The sequence below is a fragment of the Mesoplodon densirostris genome, chromosome X (assembly GCF_025265405.1).
Source record: "Mesoplodon densirostris isolate mMesDen1 chromosome X, mMesDen1 primary haplotype, whole genome shotgun sequence".
NCBI lineage: Eukaryota > Metazoa > Chordata > Mammalia > Artiodactyla > Ziphiidae > Mesoplodon > Mesoplodon densirostris.
Window position 1 is genome coordinate 119,745,544 of NC_082681.1, and position 25,019 is coordinate 119,770,562.

At 36.9% G+C, this 25,019-nt stretch overlaps 1 protein-coding gene across 4 annotated transcripts in view; it reads right to left on the minus strand.

Annotated features, from left to right (window-relative positions):
* Positions 1-25,019, minus strand: part of CNKSR2 (connector enhancer of kinase suppressor of Ras 2) — a 257,184-nt gene that overhangs the window by 38,278 nt on the left and 193,887 nt on the right. For all 4 annotated transcript variants that reach the window (XM_060086861.1, XM_060086860.1, XM_060086858.1 and 1 more), the window contains 7 exons: positions 20,443-20,491; positions 19,854-20,026; positions 17,769-17,842; positions 17,403-17,474; positions 10,145-10,212; positions 3,558-3,658; positions 683-1,229 (listed from right to left, as the gene is read on the minus strand). In XM_060086861.1, the coding sequence (XP_059942844.1) occupies positions 683-1,229; positions 3,558-3,658; positions 10,145-10,212; positions 17,403-17,474; positions 17,769-17,842; positions 19,854-20,026; positions 20,443-20,491 (1,084 nt within the window). The remainder of the gene's footprint in view (positions 1-682; positions 1,230-3,557; positions 3,659-10,144; positions 10,213-17,402; positions 17,475-17,768; positions 17,843-19,853; positions 20,027-20,442; positions 20,492-25,019) is intronic.

A 25,019-nucleotide genomic window follows, 5' to 3' on the forward strand; every position in this document is an offset into this window, starting at 1 on the left:
AGGGTTACTTAATGACTTGTCTCTCTCTCAAGAGCTGATTCACATAAATTGAGCTTTGCAATCAACATATATACCAAGAAAGTAAATGGATGCTTTTGGCAAATTGGTTTCTAGAAACAGATTCTGCTATTTGAAGTTGACAGAAATGCTATGTAAAATTTCTTCTTCGAAAAATTCTTTTGGATGTTTCCTTTCAATCTTCTCATGGTGAAAAGGGAAGTTATATACGTATGTATGTGTGAGTGTGTGTATGTGTATTCACTTACTTATTCAACCAAGGTTCTGCTAACACCCTGCTTGAAGCATTTATAGCTTCTTGACCCAAACTCAGGGGGCAACAACTGGGGACCAAAGGGATGATGCATGCAAGTGAAAAGAAAGTGGATAAGAGGAGGCAGAAAAACAAATGAATGCCATCAACCTTAAAAGGCAGATGGGCAAAAAAAAAAATTATTTGCTCTAACTGTGGGTGTCCTGGGATGTAGGCTTCATTACTCATCTTTTTTCCCCCCAAGTTACTCAAGTTCTGAAAGTGGGACACCAAGGGATACCTGACTTCCTATGCAGCAAAACCATTATTTTAAGAAAAAAGGGAAACAAAATTCTATTTTCTTAAAATAAGAAGTTTGAAAAGATTAGGAATGTGTGTACACAGGCTGAGGATCTCCATCAGCATACTTACTTTTGTCTCCTATGTTTTCCCCTGCTGCCTCCCCTTCCTCCTCCTCCTCCTCCTCCTCTTCCTCCACCTCTGTGGGCTGCACGTCATCCTGCGGGTCACAGGCACTAACCGGCGCGTTCAGACAGCAGTGGTTGAACCCGCTATCTCGAGGCAGAGTAAAACTTCGAGGCTTGCCCCCGTTTCCATTTAACACTTGCATCCTCTCGCTCTCAGCTAAGGGGTACGGCCCATAGTGATCCTGTAGGTGGCACTTCTGAGTTGGAAGGGTGGACTGACGCCTGTGCTCTGGGGAGATGGCCGCGGAGTCAGAGAAGACGGAATCCTCCAGGGGCAGAGTCTGAAGATAGTGTAACCCTGAGCTCGTCAGGGGCGTCTCGATTAAATCCTGCCAGGAGCGGCGCTGACTGGCTGTCTTGCGAATGGGGGACACCACACTGCTCCCAGTCAGTTCCTGGCGAAACTCCTCATGGGAGGATTGCGACTGAGAGGTCTCTGTCGAGGAGAGCCGGCTGTGTTTTGCTTCCACATAAGGACTGGCACAACTCATCTGTGGAAAGGAGCCTCTGATCAGTCTCCACAGAAATAACAGACCATGCCTATCACCAAGGAACACATTTGATTTCCACCGTCTCAAAGTTAGGCCCCAGCTGACATTTTAAGAGACCGAAACATGGATGTATTGAAATACAGCCACGCTGGGCTCTCGTGAAAAATGTGACATACTAGTGCAAGCTTTTACAACAAAGTATAAGGCAACGTGAGTGCCTATGTAAGAAATATTTAGCAACTAACAAAAAAAATCCTAAGTTTTGAAATCTCTATGCATTCAAAATCCTGAATTGTTGCCAAATGCATATTTCCAGATTTTATGGAGTCTGGGGATGAGAGCAAGGAAACAGGAGTTTGGATATGAAAACAAGGTGCCTCTAATTGGACACAAGCCTTCCTCTTCTTCATAGGTGAATGTCTGCTCCTAGAGTGTCAAGGATAAGCTTTCTTATAGTCTTGTCAGTTCTGTGGCACTTTCTAGAGAGTTAAAAATGTAGGAAGGATGAGATTACACCCTGATGGGAATCAGCATTTGCCTTGAGCATAGCCACTTCAGAGCACATAAACACAAAAGAAAAATGGAACATTCTTATCCTTGGAATTTAAAGTTTGGGAATATGTGTTACAGCACAAAGCACAACCAAGGAAAAGGACGGGCATCAAGTGAATGCTATAAAAGACTTGCAGGCACCCCTACCGGGACAAGCCTTACTCTAGCTCTGGGGGCTAGCAGACCAGCCCAGGCCCCTTCCTGGCAGGAGGAGCCAGATTTGTTAGATGTGATCATTACGCTTGAGGCTGAAGTTGTGGCCAGGAAAAGCCCGACTAAGGTGAAAATACACCTTCCCCTCTGGGTAAAGGAGAAGTTAAGTGGCATCTTCTGTGGGCAGCCAGTTTATCTTCCCACATGTTAATCACAATGTGAGTAGTTTCCTTCTTGAAATTCACAAGTTGCTATGATTAAAGAGCAGTTTGGTCAAGCTGCAGTTTCCCTTTCTCCCACGTTTACAAATATTTTAAAGGAACTATTTAGACCCTGATGTTTTAGGGAAAGAGGGAAAATATGATATAAACTATATCTTGTTACTGACTTCATTATTTCATTTGTCTGTTGCACTTGGTACACTGCAGCATCTATTAAGGAAATGTGTATACGGAGAGGAACAATTCTGCATTTCTGTCTACTTTTCTCCTTTTTCCCTTAGGTAAGAGATACTGTCATCAAACATTTCAATTAAAAATGTGACTTCCCTTTTAGTCCTTAGCCAAAAGTATTCATTCATTCATTTCAGAAATATTTATTGAGCACTTAATAAATAAGTACCAGTGCTGTGCTAGGCCATAGGGATGTTCAATGAATAGAACGGGGTCCCTGTTCTCAAAAAGTTCACAGTCCAGTCCAGTGAGCTGTTTGCAGTCCCAAATATTCTGATTTAATATCTCTGGATGAGGCCTGAGCATCTGCATTTCTAAAACATTCCAGAGGTGATTCTCATGCACAGCCAAGGTTGAGAAGTGGTCTAGAATTATATGAACATTTGCACAGCACCTTTCTTGTTAAAAATCCCCTGGAGTAATAATATGGAGGTAGAATTAGGTGGCTGCTATTGTCACTTAAATCCAGCTTCCATTTCCTATTTGGAAGACTCAGTCTCAAGACAGGCAGAATTGACTCTTATGGTACCGTGACCATGCAATGTATTGCCTAAAATGGGACAGCATTGAGACTCTTTTGGTAATTCTGATGGGAAATGGGCATAAAACAAACCAGGGCAATTGTAAAGATCAAGGTACAGTCTGTACACAGAATAATTTACGCAGGTTTAAGAAGTCTTAAGAAGAAGAGCATCACATAAACACATATACATTAAACTAGACCCTGTGGCTGCCTGCAAAGCTACATGCCAAAACATGTTCAATACAGATATAATATAAATTTTTACAATTGCTTCTAAAGGACATAGGAATTAACTTTGTTAGCGTAGAATACATAAGGTCAACTTATATATCTTTTTGTAAGAAAACTTTTTTTTGTTGTTGATATTTTCATGAAGGCTACTCTGACACAAATGGTATGTTTTCTTAATAAAACTGGTAAGATATTTACTAGTGTGGAATCTGTGGTGACTGCTTCTCCTGATTAAATATTCTTTGTATACTTAAAATTTTTTTCCCTTATTGCTTTTAGACTCCCTGTTTTCTTTCCCCCTAAAAACCCCAAGGTCTGACATGTAATTCACTACATAATGTTTTTTAACATACAGAGGGGATGTCTCAGGTCAAAGAATCTGATGCTATATTGAGTATATTCCTACTGGCAACTTACGGAGGGAGGCCGTGGGTATGTATCGTAGGGGGGTGGAGGGCTGTCCTGTTTGGGTGTTGATGGAGTATCTGCTTCTTCCTTGTCACTCTCACTCCAGTAATCTGAAAATTCACACACATGGATACATCAACATTCCATTAAAAGTTTCTAGCCATATTTTCAGGAACACACACTACCAGCTAACAAAAGGAAGTTTAAATTCCATTCCGACACCCTGCTCCCCAGCACTCGCTACTCCAGGCCCACCAACTTTTATTTTCAGTTGGGTTTTGAGGAGGAAGGAAGAGTACAATCACCTAATTCCAACCTCCTTTTAAAGCAAGCAATTACACATAGCCACAATTTTCAGTAGGGCAATATGCCTCCAGTGGGGTGCTGGAGCTGACTTGTCACAGCTTGAGAAGGCTGATTATTAAATTTTCGGGAATTTTGCCAACGGTTGATATTGCATTGGGAGTTCAGAATCAGCCATGGTGGGAGTATTTATACCATGGAAATTGGCAAACACTACAAATTGAATTTTGCTCTGTTGTTGTCATCGTCAAAAAAAAAAAAAAAAAAGAAGGAGTTAAGACAAAGACACTGCATAAGTCAAATAAGGTTTAGGGTATTTCAGATTCCAGACCAAATTACTTAAAGCTTCAATTAATGAATGATGTCACATGATGCCTCTTAAAGGTGTATCATTTTATCCTAAAGATGAACACTCAAAGAAGAAATACATAGGTTGCTGTAGATCTCTACAGGTATAAACAGCTTCAAAAATAATGTTCTCAATCCTCTTCTGTGGCTTCAGTTCACTGGTTATCTAACAGTCACTGTTTCCAGAGTCATGCTGACATGAATCTCTATAACACCATACTCCCACCTCTACTTGGAAACACACGGCAAACCCTGATTCTTGCCAAACACAAAAGGGCAAATCTGCTGATGTGGGCTGTAAGTTCCAAACTTCTAGAACTACTTAAAAGGGTAGAAAATGTAAGCCGCTAGACAAAGTGACTTGGCAGACCTCAGGCAAGAGGGAAGGGGAAAAACTCCGAGAGATACATTAGTCAAGTAAGTAAAATACAGCACAAAGGCCAGTCATCAGAATCTGTTCTACCAATATCTCAACCACCCTGTAACTGCTGGGTTAATTCTTTATGTGATTTACAAGGAAAAACCTAGAAGTATTATCCATATGAATTTCAAATGATAAAAGAAGAGAAAAGGTATTAAAACAAAAGTTTCCTTATTCTTATGAAAATCTAAATCACAAAAGAACCTTAACTAATATTAAGATGTAGGTGAAAAACTGTGGCACATATTTTTTACAGGTACCCTTATCCACCCAGGAATTCCCATACTGTAATGTTTTTATATATTTTCCTTGTGGTGCTGACTAATAAGTACAGCTAATATTTACTGAGTACTTACTATAATATACCAAATAGAAAGTAGTAGAACTGCGGTTTGAACTAAGAAATTGCCTTGCTCTAAGCCTCGAAGGGCCAAGTCACTGGGACTCTTTGTACGACTTAGCAGAAGAATTTAATGTGACATATATTCATGATCCTTCAAGCCCCCCTCCTCCTGCTGCTCAAAATTCTTTAGCAATGGAGATTATTATATTCAGGCCTCAGAATACAAGGTCTCTGAAAATCCAATTCCTACTTTAATTATTCCCTTTGAGTAAAGGATAAGCAAACACTAGTTAACCTAAATTTGAGATCTGGTTTTTACATTGGGTCACACCAGTGTTGGGCAGCATACTAAGTCTCCCCTCAAATGTGAATTGAGGTAGTTGCCCAGAAACGGACCCAGTAAACACTGGTGGGAAAAGCATGAACTATATACTCGCGCAGATGTAGGTTCAGTGCTTGGCTGTACCAATTACCATTTCTGTGTTCTTGTGATGGTTACATAATCTCTTGGAGTCTGTTTTGTCATCTGTAAAAGGGGGCTAATAATAACCACCTTTCAGAGTTGTGTGAGTGGGCTACTAAGGTAACGTATATTCAAGCGCCTTGCATCTTGAAAGCACTCAATATATATTAAGATCCCTAATACTGGGTGGATTTGTAGGTAGCATGCCAGGACAGTCTGACCCAGATCACACAGGAGATAAATGCCTAGTGTTCATCTTCTTAGACATTAGTTTTTTCTTGTAGCAAGTTCCAGCAATGAAAAGTGAATTCTGGAGCTCTGGGGCCTCAGTTGGGTAGTTTTGTGGGAGCTTGAAATACTACTGGGAAATTATTGCTGGAGGTGGAGGTACTAAGCACCCCCTCACCCTGCTCCCAAGCAGTAGGTTTGTGAAGATCACTCTGCTTACCCTTCCCACTATTTCCAGAAACTATGGCACCTGTGCTGAGTTCCCCCTTCACCTTTGCACCGAGACCTTGGGTCTCAAGGAGTTAGCTCCTCAAGGGGTCCTATCAGCACACTGAGAGGGAGATGATCACCATTTTATCAAGATCTCTATAGCTATTATTACAAGTGACAGATTTACGAGATTCTCTCTCTCCTCCCCCCGCCCCCCGCAACCCCCGCTAAATTAGGAAGAATTCTAATCCTTTATTTGATGTAATTCTTGGTTTATTAAAGAAAAGACACCATCAAACCAAAGTTTTCTTGGGTTGCCTAAGAAAAGGCTGAAACACCACTTTGCAAATTAACTTCATTTCACACACTAACCTGTGTGTCTTTGAGAGAGCAATGCCAAGGAAGAGGCTACACAGAAAATTTAGGCATTTTGGTTTTGTGTGGAAAATTACAGGCACACTGCTTCCCAGAGGCTGAAACCAGTCTGATTTTCATTCTAAGAGCAAATTAATTTATTTTTCTTAGCTCTCTATTTAGCACAAAATAAATGGATAGTTTTAATGTCTCTTGCAGTGATATTCAATTTTACAAGTAACTAATCATGAATAAACAGTGCCATCAACAGAAGAGGAAAATTTCCATTTTACTTCTCATGTTGATACAAAAGGATAATTTGAAAGAAATTGACTTTTCCATCTAGAACTATCAAAGAAATACAATGTATTTCATTCACTTTTATGTAATTAAAGCTTTACAAAGACCTTGTGTGTGACTGAAAATAATGTGTCATGAATGTCTGATTTGAAGCTGGAAAAATATAGAAAAATGATTAGCAGATAATTAGCTAAATTATGATCTTGGCAGAATTTAGTGTAATCCTGTTTACTCTAAGTAAAACAATGCATAATGGAAAAAGAACCCCATATCCTTTATACTTCTGTAGTTAAAGACAGCAATTCACTAAACTTTTATTTAAGTCAATGAAAGAGTCACTTCCAAGCTGTACTGAGTATTTAAATAGAAACAGTGTTTGGCAGTTATTCCTTTGCATCTTTCTGAAATATTCCCAATTCTCAAAGAGCTATATTTTGTATCAAGTTTAAACTTCCCTACTGAGAATGGTACTTAGATGTCAAACAATTCTATAGAAGTGTGGAATAGACACGTGCATCCAGTAGTTGTCTATATAGAATACGTAAGACCTAATCCTGCGCAAGGTAGGAAGTCTAATATGTTTCTGACCTATGTTAGAGTACCTGATGAATGTATACTCTAGGTGGAAATCTAAATTATTTCAGAGATTCTGGTTATAGAGACCTGAACTGTTACTATTAGCTTCTACCTATGATTGTCTATCACATTCCAGTAGGCACTAAAATAAATACACACATGACAGACTATGGCAGCGTGAATCCATGGAATGAATATTTTTTGGAATGTACATGTGCAATATGACTTACCAGTTCTTTCATCCATAATGAAATTTGGTTATATAATGCCAAGTACAAAGGAAATCCACTAAAATCAAGGCCATGCTCAGCTTCAAAGCAATGCCAAGTGATAAAATACAGAAGCCTGAAAATCCAAGGTTCCTTATTCATGCAAACCGACCTTTTTCAAGATTCATTCTATTGGCACATTGCCCACACTTCTAATTCTTGCATCTTAAAAAACTGAGAAATAAATCTATATGCACTTTTAAAGAACAGTTCTCATGCTTTATAAAGTAATTTGAAAAGGAAGGCTGGTGTGTGTGTGTGTGTGTGTGTGTGTGTGTGCATGCATGTGTGTTTGTGTATTTAGCTCTCTTACTATAATTGTAGGCCTATAAATTAAGTAGAAGTATGAAAGTGGGGAATAAACTTTTAACAATGAAGAAATGTGACAATAAGTGGCCTGACACTTCATAGTCCTGGCTGGGATTTGCCTGTGCACAGTGATTTGATAGAGACAGTTTCCATGTTATTTGTGGAAGTACTCATGCTGCTTCCACTCCCAGGAATGTTTTATTTTATTACTTCTCATCCTGCGAGAACCAATTCAGATAATGAGTCCACATAATGTTTTTTTCCCATTTCCCTCCTAGAAGGAATCTCTCTAGCCTCATTCCCATGGAATTTGGTTTGTACTTTCCCATGTTTCACTTTCCATATTGTACTAAGAGTATCTTTTCTACTAGAATTCAATGTAATTTCAGGCAGGATGGGTGCTTATTTCACCTTAATATAATTAGAGTGTTAGCTGAAGGCCTTATTCAGAAACACTTTAATATTTAATAAAATACCTTCTCTGCCTCTTCACCGCTAACTTTGTATCAGGCTCACTGATTATTTTCTCCAAGTATTTCCTCATTAATCCTGCCTCCTTCTCAGGTTTTTAAAAAAATTTTGCAGCCACTTAGCAATTTTTTAAATCAGTTGCATGTGGTGCAAAAATTAGTACTCGTTTACTTTATGCTGCTCTTTAATTTTTCTTAGGCAGTTTCAAGTGTGAATTTTTTAGAGTCTCAATAAGATGCTGAATTCCCATTGGCAGTAACCATATTTTGCTATTTCTTGGAAATCTTCCTGCCCTATCCCCTCACCCTTCACTGCTCTAGTCACCCCCATTCTCTCATCGCATGGCTCTAAGCCAGGGGTTGATAAACTGTGGCCTGCAGGCCAAATGAGGCTCTTTGCCTGTTTTTATACAGCCTGTGGATCAAGAATGGTTTTTACATTTTAAGTGGATTAAAAAAATCAAAAGAAGAATATTTTTCAAAATGTGAAAAATGTTATGAAATTCAATCTCAGTGTCCATAAATAAAGCTTTATTGAAGTACAGCTACTTCCCTTCATGTGTCTATAGCAGAGTTGAATAGTTTCAACCGAAACCTTAAGGCCTGCAAAGTCTAAAATATTTACTATTTGGATCTTTACAGAAAGTTTGCTGACCCCTGACCTAAATATTTGCTGAAAGATTGGTTTTGGGATCTGGTTATCTTCTTTACATCTCTCTAACCGTTAGTTCTGAGATGTTTTAAAAAGTTTTCTCCATGAGGAAACAGTAGGTTTTCAGAATCTTCATGTCGACCAACAGGCTAAGTCCACTGGAGACACAACTAGAAATATGTGTATCAATGTGTGGAATCCTTTTAAATTCAGGATGTCTCAAAAGTTTTCAAAGAACTATTTATGCTTCCAAGGGATGTATAGCAAACATTCTCTGGGAAATGTGAAGCTACTTTTATTTTTTAATTAATTAATTAATTAATTTATGGCTGTGTTGGGTCTCCGTTGCTGCGCACAGGCTTTCTCTAGTTGCGGCGAGCGAGGGCTACTCTTTGTTGCAGTGTGCGGGCTTCTCACTGTGGTGGCTTCTCTTGTTGTGGAGCACTGGGCTGTAGGCGTGCAGGCTTCAGTAGCTGTGGCTCGAAGGCTCTAGAGCGCAGGCTCAGTAGTTGTGGCGCACGGGCTTAGTTGCTCCGCGGCATGTGGGATCCTCCTGGACCAGGGCTCGAACCGGTGTCTGCTGCATTGGCAGGCGGATTCTTAACCTCTGTGCCACCAGGGAAGCCCTGAAGCTACTTTTAGAACGGTGACTACAACTTTTGTTAAGGTTTCAATTTTGCATCAGGATACTGTATTCCATACATGTGAGGTCAATACTAAGGCAAGTTCCATAAGATCACAGAGCTAACATAGTAACAGAACTGAAGAACACAAGCAAATGAGATAATCTATGGAAGAAGGGATCATTCATCTGAGCTCTTTGCATAAAAGAGAACTTAAATGTCTGTGAAACCACTAAGTAGAAAAAACAACTCACCACCAAGGACCTTGACTTGGGTCAATATAAAGGACCAATTCTAGGCTTTTTTTTTTAACATCTTTATTGGAGTATAATTGCTTTACAGTGGTGTGTTAGTTTCTGCTTTATAACAAAGTGAATCAGCTATACATATACATATATCCCCCCATCTCTTCTCTCTTGCATCTCCCTCCCTCCCACCCTAGGCTTTTAAATTTTTTTTCCTCCATAGGAAGTAGACTGAAGAAGATGGCAACAAACAGGAATGAACTCCACATTAGCTGCTCCAAAAATTTGAGTTTATTTCCTGTTTAATTTACTAAACCTTACCCATAAGATGCTATGGTTTGGATTCAAAGCGCACAGAAGAGAAATAACCACAGACTGACATACGCATTTTCTCTCAAGTGATAGCAGTGAATCACTGTATAGGAAAACAGCAAGAAAAAAGAAGTGTAACACAATAGTAAAAAAAAAAAGTATTCCTTTACCTTGTTCTTGCTTAATCCTCTCTCTTTCTGCATATCCCGCAGTCAGCATATTAATTCTGTTAAGCCACCTGAAAAAACAAATATTAAAATCAGTAACATTGCAACTGAATTTTTTATACTTTATACTTAACTATTTTCTTGGGAATAGTTATTTTAAAATGTATAAGAATATATGGAATAATCCCAGATAAAGGGTGTGTTTTTTTGCTACTCTTAACACATGGAGTCTTCAATGAGCTCTAATTTGCTGTAGTACAAATTGCTCCCACACTAAAGATGCTATTTCACTAGAAAAGTCTTGGGCAAACCTGTTAACATCTGCAACATAAAGGTTTTTTTTTTTTCCCCTTTTTTTGCTGTACATGGGCCTCTCACTGTTGTGGCCTCTCCCGTTGCGGAGCACAGGCTCCAGACGCGCAGGCTCAGCGGCCATAGCTCACGGGGCCAGCCGCTCCGCGGCATGTGGGATTCTCCCAGACCGGGGCACAAACCCATGTCCCCTGCATCGGCAGGCGGACTCCCAACCACTGCGCCACCAGGGAAGCCCATCATAAAGGGTTTTGAGATGACCAAAGCCCTATTAATTCTGTTGCTCTAAATGTAAAAGCACTCCAAATATTTTTGCTGTTCTGTTTCTTCAGAACAAATGCTCCTTTAGAGATATTTAAACAATATCAGATATAATTTGTCCTAAGAAGGGAAAAAATTATAGACCTTGCCTGTCAAAATATGTTTTACTATGAAATATTAGTTTTGATGAATCTCCTTTAAGTTTAATGATCCAAAGGGAAACACATCTCAGTAGTAGTATACTTTGGAAATTTGTCTCTAAATACAAGGGTATTAGGTTTTTCCAAAGACAGAATGAGCATATACAATTTTAACTTCTGTTTAGATCTTGAAAATTTATTTCCATGAATAATAGTAATTTAAAAATAAATCTTAGTTCTTTCCTCTTTCAGGAGAGTTGCTATTGCCAATGTAGGGAACTGCCTGAAGCAAAGCACTATTTCAATCTCTGTCTTTTGTCCCACCAGGTCTCTCCCTGTGTTCATTATTCTGGATAACTGTTTACACTGCATCAGATTATCAAATCACAAAATCTTTAAACTAACCTGACAGTTTCCCACTGGTCAATCCTGAGCTATGATCCATATATCTTCCCAAATAAGAAAGTAAGGAAGAATCAACCTTCCAAACTAGCTTGAGTAAGTTTGGAATCACTAGTATAGTTAACATCATTAAATTGTGGAATAATCTGATCGAAACATGTTTTTAGGAAAAAACTGTGTTTGAGAAGTTTTTCTCCTAGGAGATTATCTCCCCTGTCAAGTGGAAGATGACTTTCTTTGAAGTGACTCATATATTTCATCATTTATGCCAAGTGGTGTTAACTGTGCATCAGATACTTAGAATATCTTGAAAAGGGAGGGAGGAAAGTTGTTTCTCTAATGGACAAAATCACATCCATGGAAATTTAAGTTTTAATTTTAAGAATAAGTCACTTAAAGCACAAATTTATTTTGACAAAGCCTACAATGTAATGATCACCTCAACTATGGGAAGTAAAGAAGGGACTGGAGCAGAAATGGGAAAAAAAATGGATCAAATGAATTCAGTAGCATGATACATACGATCCAGAAAATTATAAACTGTAAGTCAAGAAGTTAACTTCATGACAAATAACCTTTTAAAAATGACTCTCATCATTAGTAAAAGGTCAAAATTAAAATCTAGTCTATAGGTCATTTGTAGTAAGAAAGGGGTTGAATTTGTACTACAAGGTGAATCTTAGCACTCTTAGGAAAGACTGGCTTGGTGCTTTTTGGGTGGAAATGATGTTGATACCACTAGAGGAATATTTGTTATTGAATTTTAATTCAGTACTTCATATTTACTACTTTTTAATATATCACTGAAATTACATTTTATCAGAAGTCTAAAGAGCAGTGAGGTCTTCATGGGATGAATAAGGAAACTAAAAAGAGGCTTCTTAATTTTTCAGCTCAACAACATTTATTAAATGTCTGTTGTATGCTGAACAATGAGCTACGTTTTGTGGGTCCAAAAATGAATAAGACATAATTTCTGCCTTCGATGAGCTCCAGGATTCCTAAATTCCACAAGACAATTAAAAAATTAAACTACTTTTAGGAAGAAAAATTCTGTCCACAATAAAAACTCTTTACAAAGTGTATGCATAAACTTGTATGTATAGACACAAAAGGCTGAATGCTACACAACTGTTGTTGCTATCTTGGATAAAGTTGTCCTTAGGCCTCAGTTAGAAGATGCTTATCCAAACACTTGCTGCAGATATGGTTTGGTTTTTATATGCTATTATGAACAGCAGATATATATGCATTAATTGAGTTAAGAAATATTAATGTGTGCCAGGTACTGTTCTAGGCACTGAGGATAGAGAGAGAAAGATAAATGAAACGAAGTATCTGTTTTCATGACGCCTGTATCTTCAGTGAGGGAGACAGACAATATTTAAGGATAAGAGGATTGGGCCTATGGTGAATGTTCCAATGAAGCTGTCAACAGCTGACACAGAATAACGTACTGAGAGGGAAACAAGAGTAAGAACTAGGGAAGAAATGTAAGATAATCACACTAAACAGAAACTGGTGAGTCCTGACAATTATAAGGACATATGGCTGACATGAAAAGGAATATATAGGCCAAGTGAATTCAGTAAATAAGTCTCAGAATACTTGAGAAACATGATGTTTTGTTTTCTTCCCACAGATTTCACACAGGCTGGCAAAAAAGTTTTTTTTAATGTTTCAATGCTCATTTCTGAGGATGGAACAGATGGATTGGTGGTAGGGTGCTCAAAAGTGTTTTTGCAGATTACCTCACAATCAAACTTAAAGCTACTCAAAAAATAGATGGTGAGATTTTAATATTCTAAGTTATATATATTTGGGTATATGTATGCGTGTGTGTATGTATGTGTATACACACATGCGGATTTTACAGAAGAAAATTAAATCTAAGGATTGCTTTTTCATTCCAGTTACTAGGTCCTGTCAAAACTAGCACTACATTTAAAAAATACATATGATAATACTTCAGAACTTATGAAATAACCAGGTAAGGCATTTATTTATAATTATTATAATATAATTATAATTATTTATACCTATATCATCTCTTGAAGGCTTAGGTACATGCCTTCAAAGGACCACATATAGAATGAACCAACACCTAGATCATCTTGCTGTTATGTAACAATCAGCTTATTAAATAAAGTTGTTGGAGGCTGTCTCTCCCCATCACCAATCCTCTGTGAATATTGCCAGCACTGACTCTCCTCCATCCTATTGACAAGTAATTTTTAATAAACTTGCCTATTGAAAGCAGACATTAGGAATTTGCTTATTCAAAAAATAAAAAGCACGGCAAAACAATAAAAGTCCACTATACTTAAATTTTAAAAAAAGATTCAGTATTTCAGGACAATTTAATTCTGAAGGTTGTAGTACACCATGGCAAGGCTTACATAAAACAGCACTCTTAAATGTACCATGTGGAGATGACATATTTGATCAGGTTTATTTATTTTCTTCTTTGACCCATTGCTTAGAAAAGGCAACAAAATGAAACATATGGGTTTGGTTTAGCTTCTTCTCTGATATCCTCAACCGGATACATCCACAGGAGTATTAGGGAAGAGTCAGTGACATCATACACTTCTGAGTTATTGCTAACACAGGGTAGAGAATGGAGATCAAGAATGGTTTTATAGTTCATAAAAATGCATTTTTGAACAGGCTATTTGCTAAACCTAAAAAGACCCTGATTAGCAAGTATGACAAAAGATTAATTTATGTTAATTCCTGGATGTAAGTAACTGTGTTCTAGTGGATCTATCTTGTAGAAGAGGACATGATTATATATACCACTTATTTTCTGTTTGGTTATGATGTAAATCCTTCATATTTATCCTAAGGGCATTGAGCTCAATTGTGGTAAAATGGATAGTGAGTAACTACAACAGTAGAAGTATAAAATAGTTAAAACACAAAATAGAGTACCACCCCTCCCCAACGAGTACATAAACATTTTCATTTTGAGAATAAGCTCTCCAAATTCTGATTGGCTAGTGCGAAATTTCAAGAATGGTAACATGCAAATCAAGAGAAGATTATGGAAACCAAATACAAGGCTCAGTTCACAGAACTAGAACAAATAATCCTAAAATTTATATGGAACCATAAAAGACCCAGAATTGCCAAAGCATTCCTGAGGAAAAAGAACAAAGCTGGAGGCATAACACTCCCAGACTTCAGACAATACTACAAAGTGACAGTAATCAAAACACCATGGTATAGGCACAAAAACAGACATATGGATCAATGGAACAGAATACAGAGTCCAGAAATAAACCCACACACCTATGCTCAATTAATCTCTGACAAAGGAGGCAAGAATACACAATGGAGAAAAGACAGTCTCTTCAGCAAGTGGTGTTGGGAAAGCTGGACAGCTGCATGTAAATCAATGAGGTTAGAATACTCCCTTACACCTTACACAAAAATAAACTCAAAATGGCTTAAAGACTTAACTATAATATGACAGCATAAAACTCCTAGAAGAGAGCATAGGCGAAACATTATCTGACATAAATCCCAGCAATGTTTCTTAGGTCAGTCTCCTAAGGCAATAGAAATAAAAGCAAAAATAAACAAATCAAACTTATAAGCTTTTGCACAGCAAAGGAAACCATAAACAAAACAAAATGACAACCTAAGGAATGGGAAAAAATATTTGCAAATGATGTGACTGACAAGGGCTTAATTTCCAAAATATACAAACAGCTCATACAACTCAGTAACAACAACAAAAAAACCACAACCTAGTCAAAAAATAGGCAGAAGACCTAAGTAGACATTCCTCCATAGAAGACATACAGATGGCCAATAGGTACATGAAAAGATGCACAACATCGCTAATTATTAGAGAAATGCAAATCAAAACTACAATGAGGTATCACCTCACAGCAGTAGGAATGGCCATCATCAAAACATCTACAAGCAATAAATGCTGGAGAGGGCGTGGAGAAAAGGGAACCCTCCTACACTGTTGGTGGAAACGCAGATTGGTGCAGCCACAATAGAAAACAGTATGGAAGTTCCTTAAAAAACTAAAAATATAGCTACCATATGATACAGAAATCCCACTCCTGGGAATATATCTGGAGAAAACCATAATTCAAAAAGATACATGCACGCCAATGTTCACAGCAGCACTATTTACAATAGCCAAGACATGGGAGCAACCTAAATGTCCATCAACAGATGAATGGATAAAAAAGATGTGGTATATATATACAATGGAATATTACTCAGTTTAAAAAAGAATGAGGGCCTCCCTGGTGGCGCAGTGGTTAAGAGTCCGCCTGCCGATGCAGGGGATGCGGGTTCGTGCCCCGGTCTGGGAGGATCCCATATGCCGCGGAGCGGCTGGGCCCGTGAGCCATGGCCGCTGGGCCTGCGCATCTGGAGCCTGTGCTCCGCGACGGGAGAGGCCACAACAGTGAGAGGCCCGCATACCGCAAAAAGAAAAAAAAAAAAAAAAAAGAATGAAATAATGCCATTTGCAGCACCTTGGATGGATCTAGAGATTACCATACTAAGTGAAGTAAGTCAGACAAAGACAAATACCATATGATATCACTTATATGTGGAATCTAAAATATGATACAAATGTACTTATTTATAAGACAGAAACAGACTCACAGACATAGAAAACAAACTTATGGTTACCAAAGGGGAAAGGGGGGATAGATAAACCAGGAGTTTGGGATTAGCAGGTACACACGACTATATATAAAATAGATAAACAACAAGGACCTACTCTATAGCATAGGGAACTATATTCAATATCTTGTAATAAACCATAATGGAAAAGAAAAGAAAATATATAAAACAATCACTTTGCTGTACACCAGAAACTAACACAACATTGTTAATCAATTATATTTCAATAAAAGAAAGGCTCAGTTCTCCTATTAATTATAAAAGATTTTATCAAGTTTTCTCAACACCTTTCTTTGCCCTCTCCTTGTATTCATATCCTTGGTTTGGAAAAATCACGCCTATACTCTGAAGTGTCAAAGAACAAGATTATTTATAAAAGCATATTAAGTGTCCATTTAGCATGTTCAAGCACATTTATGAAGCTCCAAAATTTTGTGCTTAAAAATATCTGAACACTAACTCTTTAGAGATATACAAAGCAAGTTATATGGCGTGAGAACCCGAAGTATATAAAAGGAATACATATTGAAAGCAAACACTTATATAGCACTTACAATTTAGCAGGTACTGTTCTAGGCCCTTTACGTGTTCTTATTTGCTCCTCATAGAAGTTCTATGGATGGAGATGGTTATTATCTCCATTTTTTAAAAAGAGTTGATACCTGACAGAGAGAGGTTAAGTTCTATATCCAAGGTCACACAGCTACCAAGTGGGACGGCTGGAATTTGGACAGCCTGGTTCCAAAGTTCATACTCTTAACCACTATGCTATTCTGCGTCTTCCTAACTGTTGGCACATCATATATGTAACATGCACTGCCTACTGAGGACCTGTGAAGGGGAAAATTTTGAATCTTAAATCCAATTTCTACAAATCTAGAAAAGGGAAAGGAGAAAGGAAAGAAAAAGGAAGAAAGGATCAAACTCATAAGAGCCAAAATGGAAACAAGAAGCAGTATGTTGTAGATAACGAAAAAATATACATCCAGATTTTCCCAGAGCCACCAAATAACCACGTGCCATCTAATCACTTGGCTGCACAATCCTGTCCAGTGATAGAAGAAAGGTGACAGAGAGATACACCAACTATGCCTATGCCTGAACTATTGAGATGGATATTCTGTCATAAATACTCAGCACTTGGAAAAGTCAGCTTTTTTTGTGGGTATCCTTTTTTCCTCACTTGGGAATAAATTTGAAGACATATTCTTGAAATGGACTTAAAAAATTTTTTTTTCTACAGTGGATTTTTTTTTTGGCCTATATATGGATTCTGGCACATTTTTGGTAAACTTGACGAAAAGTTTTGACTTTTTAAAATGCCATTCTTTAAAATTAGGTATGGCTACATGGAGCTATGGCTGGGTCCATTTTATTTTAAACTTATCTAGAAACTTCAGTGACATTATTCTCTAGGCATTGATGTGGAAAACAGAATTCTAAGCCTAACTGACTTTCTAAGTATTTTGAAATTTAAGTAACTTTACCTGTTCATATCATCAAGATGCTCAGCAGCAAAATAAAAGCTTTTGATTTTAGGATGACAGGCTTTGAATGCACTGCAAAAGGAAACAGAGTACATTTATTTATTTCAAATTGGGAAATAAGTTAGAACCAAACACTTTTTATGGATAAAAATTACCTCAGATCTAATCTGAGTTCACATATATAATGCTTCTGCCGTGATGACAGAAATGAGTGAAAAATTCAATTTTCTGCCCACAAAACTGCTTTCTTATTACCTCAATTTGAAAGCATTAGACAAGCAACCTATAATTTAAAAGCTAGAAATTAAAAAAACCCACAAAACTACCCTTCCTTTCTCTCCCTCGCCCCAAAGAAACTCAACTTACTATTTCTTGCGGCATTCACTGGCTCTATCAATTTTAAATTCAGGCAGACTGATGAATCCTTCTGCTTTTTCATCCTAAAGAGGCAACACTCTTGTTTAGGGTATTATATACAAAGGTTTGAAGCTGGTGCTACTATATAACTATGCCTTAAATATCTATACTAATAAATCAGTTCATTTAATCCTTTAAATTAGACATTTTAGAGATCAGAATTTCAGTCTTACTTGTTATAGTCCATTAAATTGAAGGTATATTTTGAACATTTAGAATAGTACAAATTAAAATACATATAGAAATGTTTAAAAATCCTTCTTATATTAAAATAAAGATAGAAAAAATTTTAATTCTCAAAGTGAAACCTGTTTTATAAGTAATTTTTCCCTCAGAATGTATATACACATTTATAACATATAAAATAACTGTAGTTCACATTTATAATTCAATTTTCTACCATTTTAAATGTTCAGATATAAAATGTAGGGACATTTACTAATTCAATTCCTTTTCTGTCTCCAAAAAAAATCTCTTAAACCTGAATTAAATAATTATTTTGTGTACTCAAGATTTTCAAATATCTGACTTGGTTTACATGTTATATATACATAAAAGTCATGTTTCACTTGGAAAACTGAATGAAATCCATAAAATGCCCCCCCTAATGTGGGATGGGAATACAAGACAGGAGAATTATCTAAAATCTTACATCAGATGCAAGTTATTACAACTAGGCTAAGATTATTTTTGGCTAAACCCTTTAAATGTTGTTGTCCCTTTCATGTTCATGAGCCAACTCCTTAGACTTTTAGTCCTAAACTTTGATCTGTGCTGTACCAGTTCATGGCTCCTTATATATCAAGTTCAAGAGACATCATACTCCCATCTGCCATCTCAAAGAAAAAGAATAGGGGTTCTCAATTCTTTTAGTGTGTGTGTGTGTATGTTTATATGTAAAACTTAATAAAATTTGATGCTAATGATAGTGACTAAAATGTGTGTGTTATACGCAAGAGCAGTATAACTTCCAATATTTTTCAATATTTGAGCATTTTTTTCTTCCAATCTTAGGGTAAATACAATAGTCTCAAATCTCTTAACTTTGATTTGTGTTATGTTACACTTGATGTCTTTAATGTTAAAATTAAAAATTTTGAACAATTTAAAATACTTTTGGGGTACTTATGATCTCCCCATGAAACTTTGAAAGACAGAATAGCATTCAGCAGACAATCTACAAGTGATCTAAAATAAAGAGAAACATAAAGACGTTATGTTTTTATGCTACTTGATTGGCATACAAAAAGTTTTTAGCCAGCACACTACATTAAACCACATACATTTTTATGAAAAAACAAGCTAACAATAGAAATTTTTGTTTAAAAAACTTAAGGTGAACTGATAGATGGCTATGGCAAAGGAAGCAAATGTAGAGTTAAGGGAATATCAAAAAATAAGGTATACTGTATATCTCTTGTGATATGTGACAGGTTATATAATTACTCTGGATATAAATCTGTTTACTGGAAATGAAACAGGAAATCATAAGAACAATTTGCATGTATTATATACACTCTCCCTGCTGTCCCTATTGGGCCAAATGAAATGAATGCGTGAAGATTTTTGAAACTAGTCTACTAGTTCATTTATTCCTTAAGAAAAACTGAAACAAATGCAGGTGGTATTAATTTAATTTACTTAACTTACTAAAGGACTTCCTCCCAAAAAAGCAAACAGAAAAAAATTTAAAACTTTGAACAAAAGTAAGACATTTAAAAATCTTTATCAAAATTCCATGTATAATCCTTCTGAGTAAGCTATTGCTTGAATTAGTTTGGTATTTTTAATTAGATACAGAATTTTACTATACATTATCTGTATTTCAAATATGTTGCTACATTAGAATAATTGAGACAACTGCCTTTCCAGAACCCCACAATGCAACCATTTTAAGAAGGCAGACTGAAAAATAACCAGCAGAAGTCTCCTGAATTAGCCTTAAGGTGATTATATGATTTTAAAAGTCTCAAAACGATGATTCTTTTGGTTAAAGATAAAATGAATGAGAAAACAAAATGTGCTTTGTCTTACCTCCTCATTAATATACCAATATAGGGATGCATCCTTTAGGACAAACCAGTATTTCTTCCATTTTTGTGAAAAATAACTCTTCGCATCTTTCTTTTTCCAAAGCCAGCCCTCACAGTCACCACGGCCAAGATCTTTGCAAGAAATTCGTCTTTTGCTCTTGCCGGCTATAGGACCTAAAGATAATAGCGGGTAAAAATGCTGTTTAAATTTTGTATAGGTGTGAAGGTAGAAGATTAATCTATAGATTATAAAAATAAGTGTGGATACTTAACCTTAAAAATTCTTATTTTCTCATTGTATCAGAATAAAAAACTATGGAAAATTTTAATACCTTTTCGCCCACATGAGTGACATACAATTTAATCCGAAGTGCGTGATCCCAGTCTGAAAACTTGTTGAGACCATGTGTTGCAAAAGGTACCTTGTATCATAATTGACCTGAAGGAGAAGCCGGTCTTGGTAGCTCTTGTGCTAGGGGGTTGTTCTCTTCTAAACCACACTGGGCTCAGGCAAGAGAGGATGGGTGAACTGTGCTGGTGATTATCCCAGTGCAAACTAAGCAGCTAAATGTTTCATTTCCTTTTCTTACCTTTGTTTTTCTTCTTTGATTTGTGCTGCAGAGAAGACTGCTGAAATGTCTGAAATCAAAGATAGGGAAGAATGTTATTTGATATGCAGGGTGCCATCGGAGTGTCAACAAGCTGCAGAGAACACTCAAAAGCTGAACGGTGACTCTGAACCCCGGTCAGCGAAAGTACCTTCTTTTTCCAAAGACTCAAAACAAATTCATATATATCATGCCGCTAAACTTTCTAATTTCTCATGAAGCAGGAGAGAACAATATTATCTTGGTCTCTATTTTGTAGGCAGAGAAATAGGGACACAAAGCAGGGCTGAAACTAAGGGCTCATACATGCAGAGCACTACCTTCCTTAGGGGTTTATAGTGCTTTCTCAGGCAATATCTCATTTGATTCTCACAAAATCTTATGAAGTTGTCAAGCAAATATGACTATCACTTGTTCCTTTGAATTTCATTATATTCCATAAGCCACCATGAGTTACTGATCTCCTAGGCCCTCCCCCTCAGTTGCTAAATATTTCAGCACTTGAATCAATATTTTCTTCTCACATCTACTTCTGTCTCTATTATGGGGAACTAACCTTCATGTAGGTGATGTCAGTATGTTGGCTTTCTCAGTCCTTCATCTCCAATGTTCTTTACTTCTCCACTCTTCAGCTACCCACCCCCATGACCCTATGTTTGTTACTCTTAAGCATACTCCAACAACTGCCTCCATTATCTCCGTTTTACATAGTATAATACCTCCAACCCAGCAATTTTTAGAAAATCTTCACTGAGGCATCCAATTTATTGACTTTACCACCTTTTGTGCCTTTATTTCTCTTCTTCCACTTGCTTTCCATGGGACATCATTATAACATTTCCTTGAGCTATATACTTCCTACATCATACTTGCCTAGCTAACAACCATCCCAGTTAAACCCACCTATCAGTCTATTCCACGCTAAGGACCAGAATAGCATAATGTCTTAATAGAAAAACCCACAACTGTATGACTGGTCTAGCTTTCAATTAATGACTATAAATCACTGGTTCCAGTCAGACAGTCTACTAAACTAGATTGTTCACTGGTCTAAATAAGGTTAATTATGTTCACATGATTAGCTAGCTAACAGGGTAGAGAGATAGCATGTGTAATTTTAATTCACAGATAATCCTTCAAAACGAATTTTAGGTAACAGATTCTTCTTCATATCTGTAAGGGGCAATTGGATTTTGTCTACATAAAATTTGCTGGCCTTGGTTTTATAAAGTAAATTCGTATTCTGTGACTACTTCCTTATTTAGTATCTTTGCTTGTAAAATAACATTCTACTTACATAATAATTTTCATGATTTATATATGGTTTATATAATCCTTAGGAATATAATATTATGGGTGGATATGAGTCCTAAAGATAAGGGTCAGATAATTTGCTGACAGTCAGTGTAACGCAGAAATAATCACCCAATTGTCAAAGCAATATAAATACATATATATGCGGGGTGTGTGTGTGTATAAAACTTTGCAGGATTCATGGCTACAGAAATTCACAATCAATTTTGGAGAGAGAGCATAAAAGATAAAACCCATCATGCTATGTTAATTTTCTTGAGTGCACTTTGCTTCAAAATAATAACTCAGGCTAGTGTGCTTAAGTATAGTTAATTTACATATAGTTATTTTCCCTAAATTGTTTGGCTGTAAAATTACTGATTGGGTATTTTTCCTTTTGTGTTTCCACAAGTAATCATTATAATTTTACAGCTCATTATTTTTAAAAATGACAAAGATGGGGGTGGTTTGTTTTTAGGCAGCTACATGGATAACAGACAGCTCAAAAGAATTGAGTTATATAATGTACTTCCTATGCTTTTTGCACATTATTTCTTAGAACCTGAAGGTCTACTTTAAAATCTACACAAAAACATATTTTATGCTCCCCAGGTTTTCTTTTTTAACAAGATTATCTTTTCTTTCCCTATAAAAATATATTCTCATACTGATAATGATTGCAGAGTATAATCAGTATACATATTGTTGGAACCTAAGAACTCCTAGACACACAATACAGATTTATCCATCATTCAAAGAAGCAAAGCTTTAGCTGTCTTTTTAAAATATTGTAAATATTACAACGAAATTCTCTTAAGAGAGACGTCATTATTTTTCCAAGTGATGTGACATTTTCTAAAATGAAAGAGTTAATTGAATTATATGCTTTTGAAAGTAATGGAAAAAACAATGAAAACTACTGTTAAGGAAATAGGTCTCTGTGTAGAAAAGAGTAATATAGCAGTCCTGAGGCTGCTATCTTAGAAAGGTCTGCTTGCAAGGTTGGCCCTTGGCTGACATATGGGAACTTGGCTGGTAAACGGTTCCCTGTACTGACATGAAGCTTCCCTAAGCGATAAGATGATTTTGCCCACCTGGGGACTAAACACTTGCTTTCATTTCAGGAAAGGAAAAGTAGTTGCTAGGCAGAGGGTGCCTATGTAACCAACCCATTAAAATCCTTGGGTACTTGAGTCTTCAATGGGCTCCCCTGGTCAGAGACACTACACACATGTGACTGTATTTTTGCTGCTGGGGAAGTGTGCACTCTGCATGATCTGTCATGAGAAGGAGAGAGCACAGGAAACCTGCACATGGATTTCTCCAGATTTCATGGGTATCTTTTTTTCCTTACTGATCTGGCTGTATACCCTTGCTGCATCACTGTAATAAAATCTTAGCTGTGGGTACAACTATATGTTGAGGTTTCTGAGTCCTAGTGAATCACTGGACGTATGGGTGATTTGGGGACCCCTGAAACATTCATTTTCAAAGATTCCTTAAAAACTTGTATCAGAAATTGCTCATTATTCATACACATAAATAAATCCTGACAGTGAAGGTTTCCTCATGTTATCAGCAAGTATGATTAAATACCTTGAGGTGCAGATTTACAATCTTGTGTAGTCTTTTCTAGTAGAACTGATGGAATTATTCACTCTGAGTGATAGATATTTAATTGTTATCATTTTCCCAGTTTCTAGTGATATCATGAAATATTTAATAAGAGCAAGACATTAAGAACAGATACATGACTATAATGGATAACATAGCAGATCATATAAGGTATTATGACCAACTTAAAAAAGAAAGAGGCCTGGAATCTTTGCTTTAATGATGATGAATGTTTTTCTCATGAGACAGAAAATTTGTAATATATTTTATTTCTGTATTTTTCTTCTTAGTTTCAGATCACCCTTCTTCCAGGTTCATGCTCAAGTATGTCCTTTAGAAGTTCTTTCATAGCAGTCTGTGAGTAGCAAACACTTCTAGATTGTTACGTTTGAAAATATAAAAACCCTTTACTCTCAAATAAAATAATACCTTAGCTGGGTATAGAATTCTGAGTTGAAAATAATTTTTCCTCTGCATTCTGAATATATCACTTTATTTTCTTTTAGCATCTATCATTGCCCTTAAAACATCTGTAGCTAGGGACTTCCTGGTGGCGCAGTGGTTAAGAATCTGCCTGCCAATGCGGGGGACACAGGTTCACACCCTGGTCTGGGAAGATCCCACATGCCGTCGAGCAACTAAGCCTGTGCGCCACAGCTACTGAGCCTGCACTCCAGAGCCCGCGAGCCACAGCTACTGAGCCTGCGTGCCACAACTACTGAGGCCCGCATGCCTAGAGCCCATGCTCTGCAACAAGAGAAGTCACTGCAATGAGAAGCCCGTGCACCGTGATGAAGAGTAGCCCCCACTCGCCGCAACTAGAGAAAGCCCACACGCAGCAACAAAGACCTAACACAGCCAAAAAAAAAAAAAGATAAATAAATAAATTTAAAAAAATCTGTAGCTACTCTGTCATTGGTTATAATTTGTCTTTAGTCTCTCTGTAGCTTTTAAAATATTTTCCTCTTTATCCCTGATATTCTGCAATTGCTCTATGATGTGTCTAGGTTATAACTGATTTTAATTAACCCCATTTCACATTCATTGTGCTGTACTTGAAGGTGTTATTTCTTCAATTCTGAAAATTCTCAGGTATTATCTCTTCAAAGGGCCTTCTTTACTAGTCTCTCTCTTTTTGTCTCTAGACTTATGTTGGTACCTCTCAATTTATCATCTATGTATCTTTCGTATTTCTGCAATGCTTTTTAGGTGAATTCATTCTGCTGTTTTCCAATTTCCTAATTCTCTCTCTGATTTTATACAGTCTAAAGTATATTTTACCTATAGGGTGTTTATTTCACTGACCATATTTTACACATCCAGGATGTCTAGTTGCTATTAGTGCTTCTGAATATTCAGTGTTCTTAATCATCTTGTTATTATTTCAAATTTTATTTTAAGGGAAACCCCTTTCTGGATTTCCCGTAATTTCCATTTACTAAGGAAAGAATCACCTTTATATGAATCAGCGCTCTGGTCAATTGCTGTATCTTTATTCAACCTCCTTATACTCGTGGGTGAGGAAGCTCTGCTTGCCTTCCCAGTTGGTTACACCCAGTGAGTCAATCTTCAGTTTCCAGCCATAGCTGTGGTCCATTTGTTCTCTGATCCCCATTAGAATAGACTCCCAGTCATTTCTAGCTCTTTCTGGA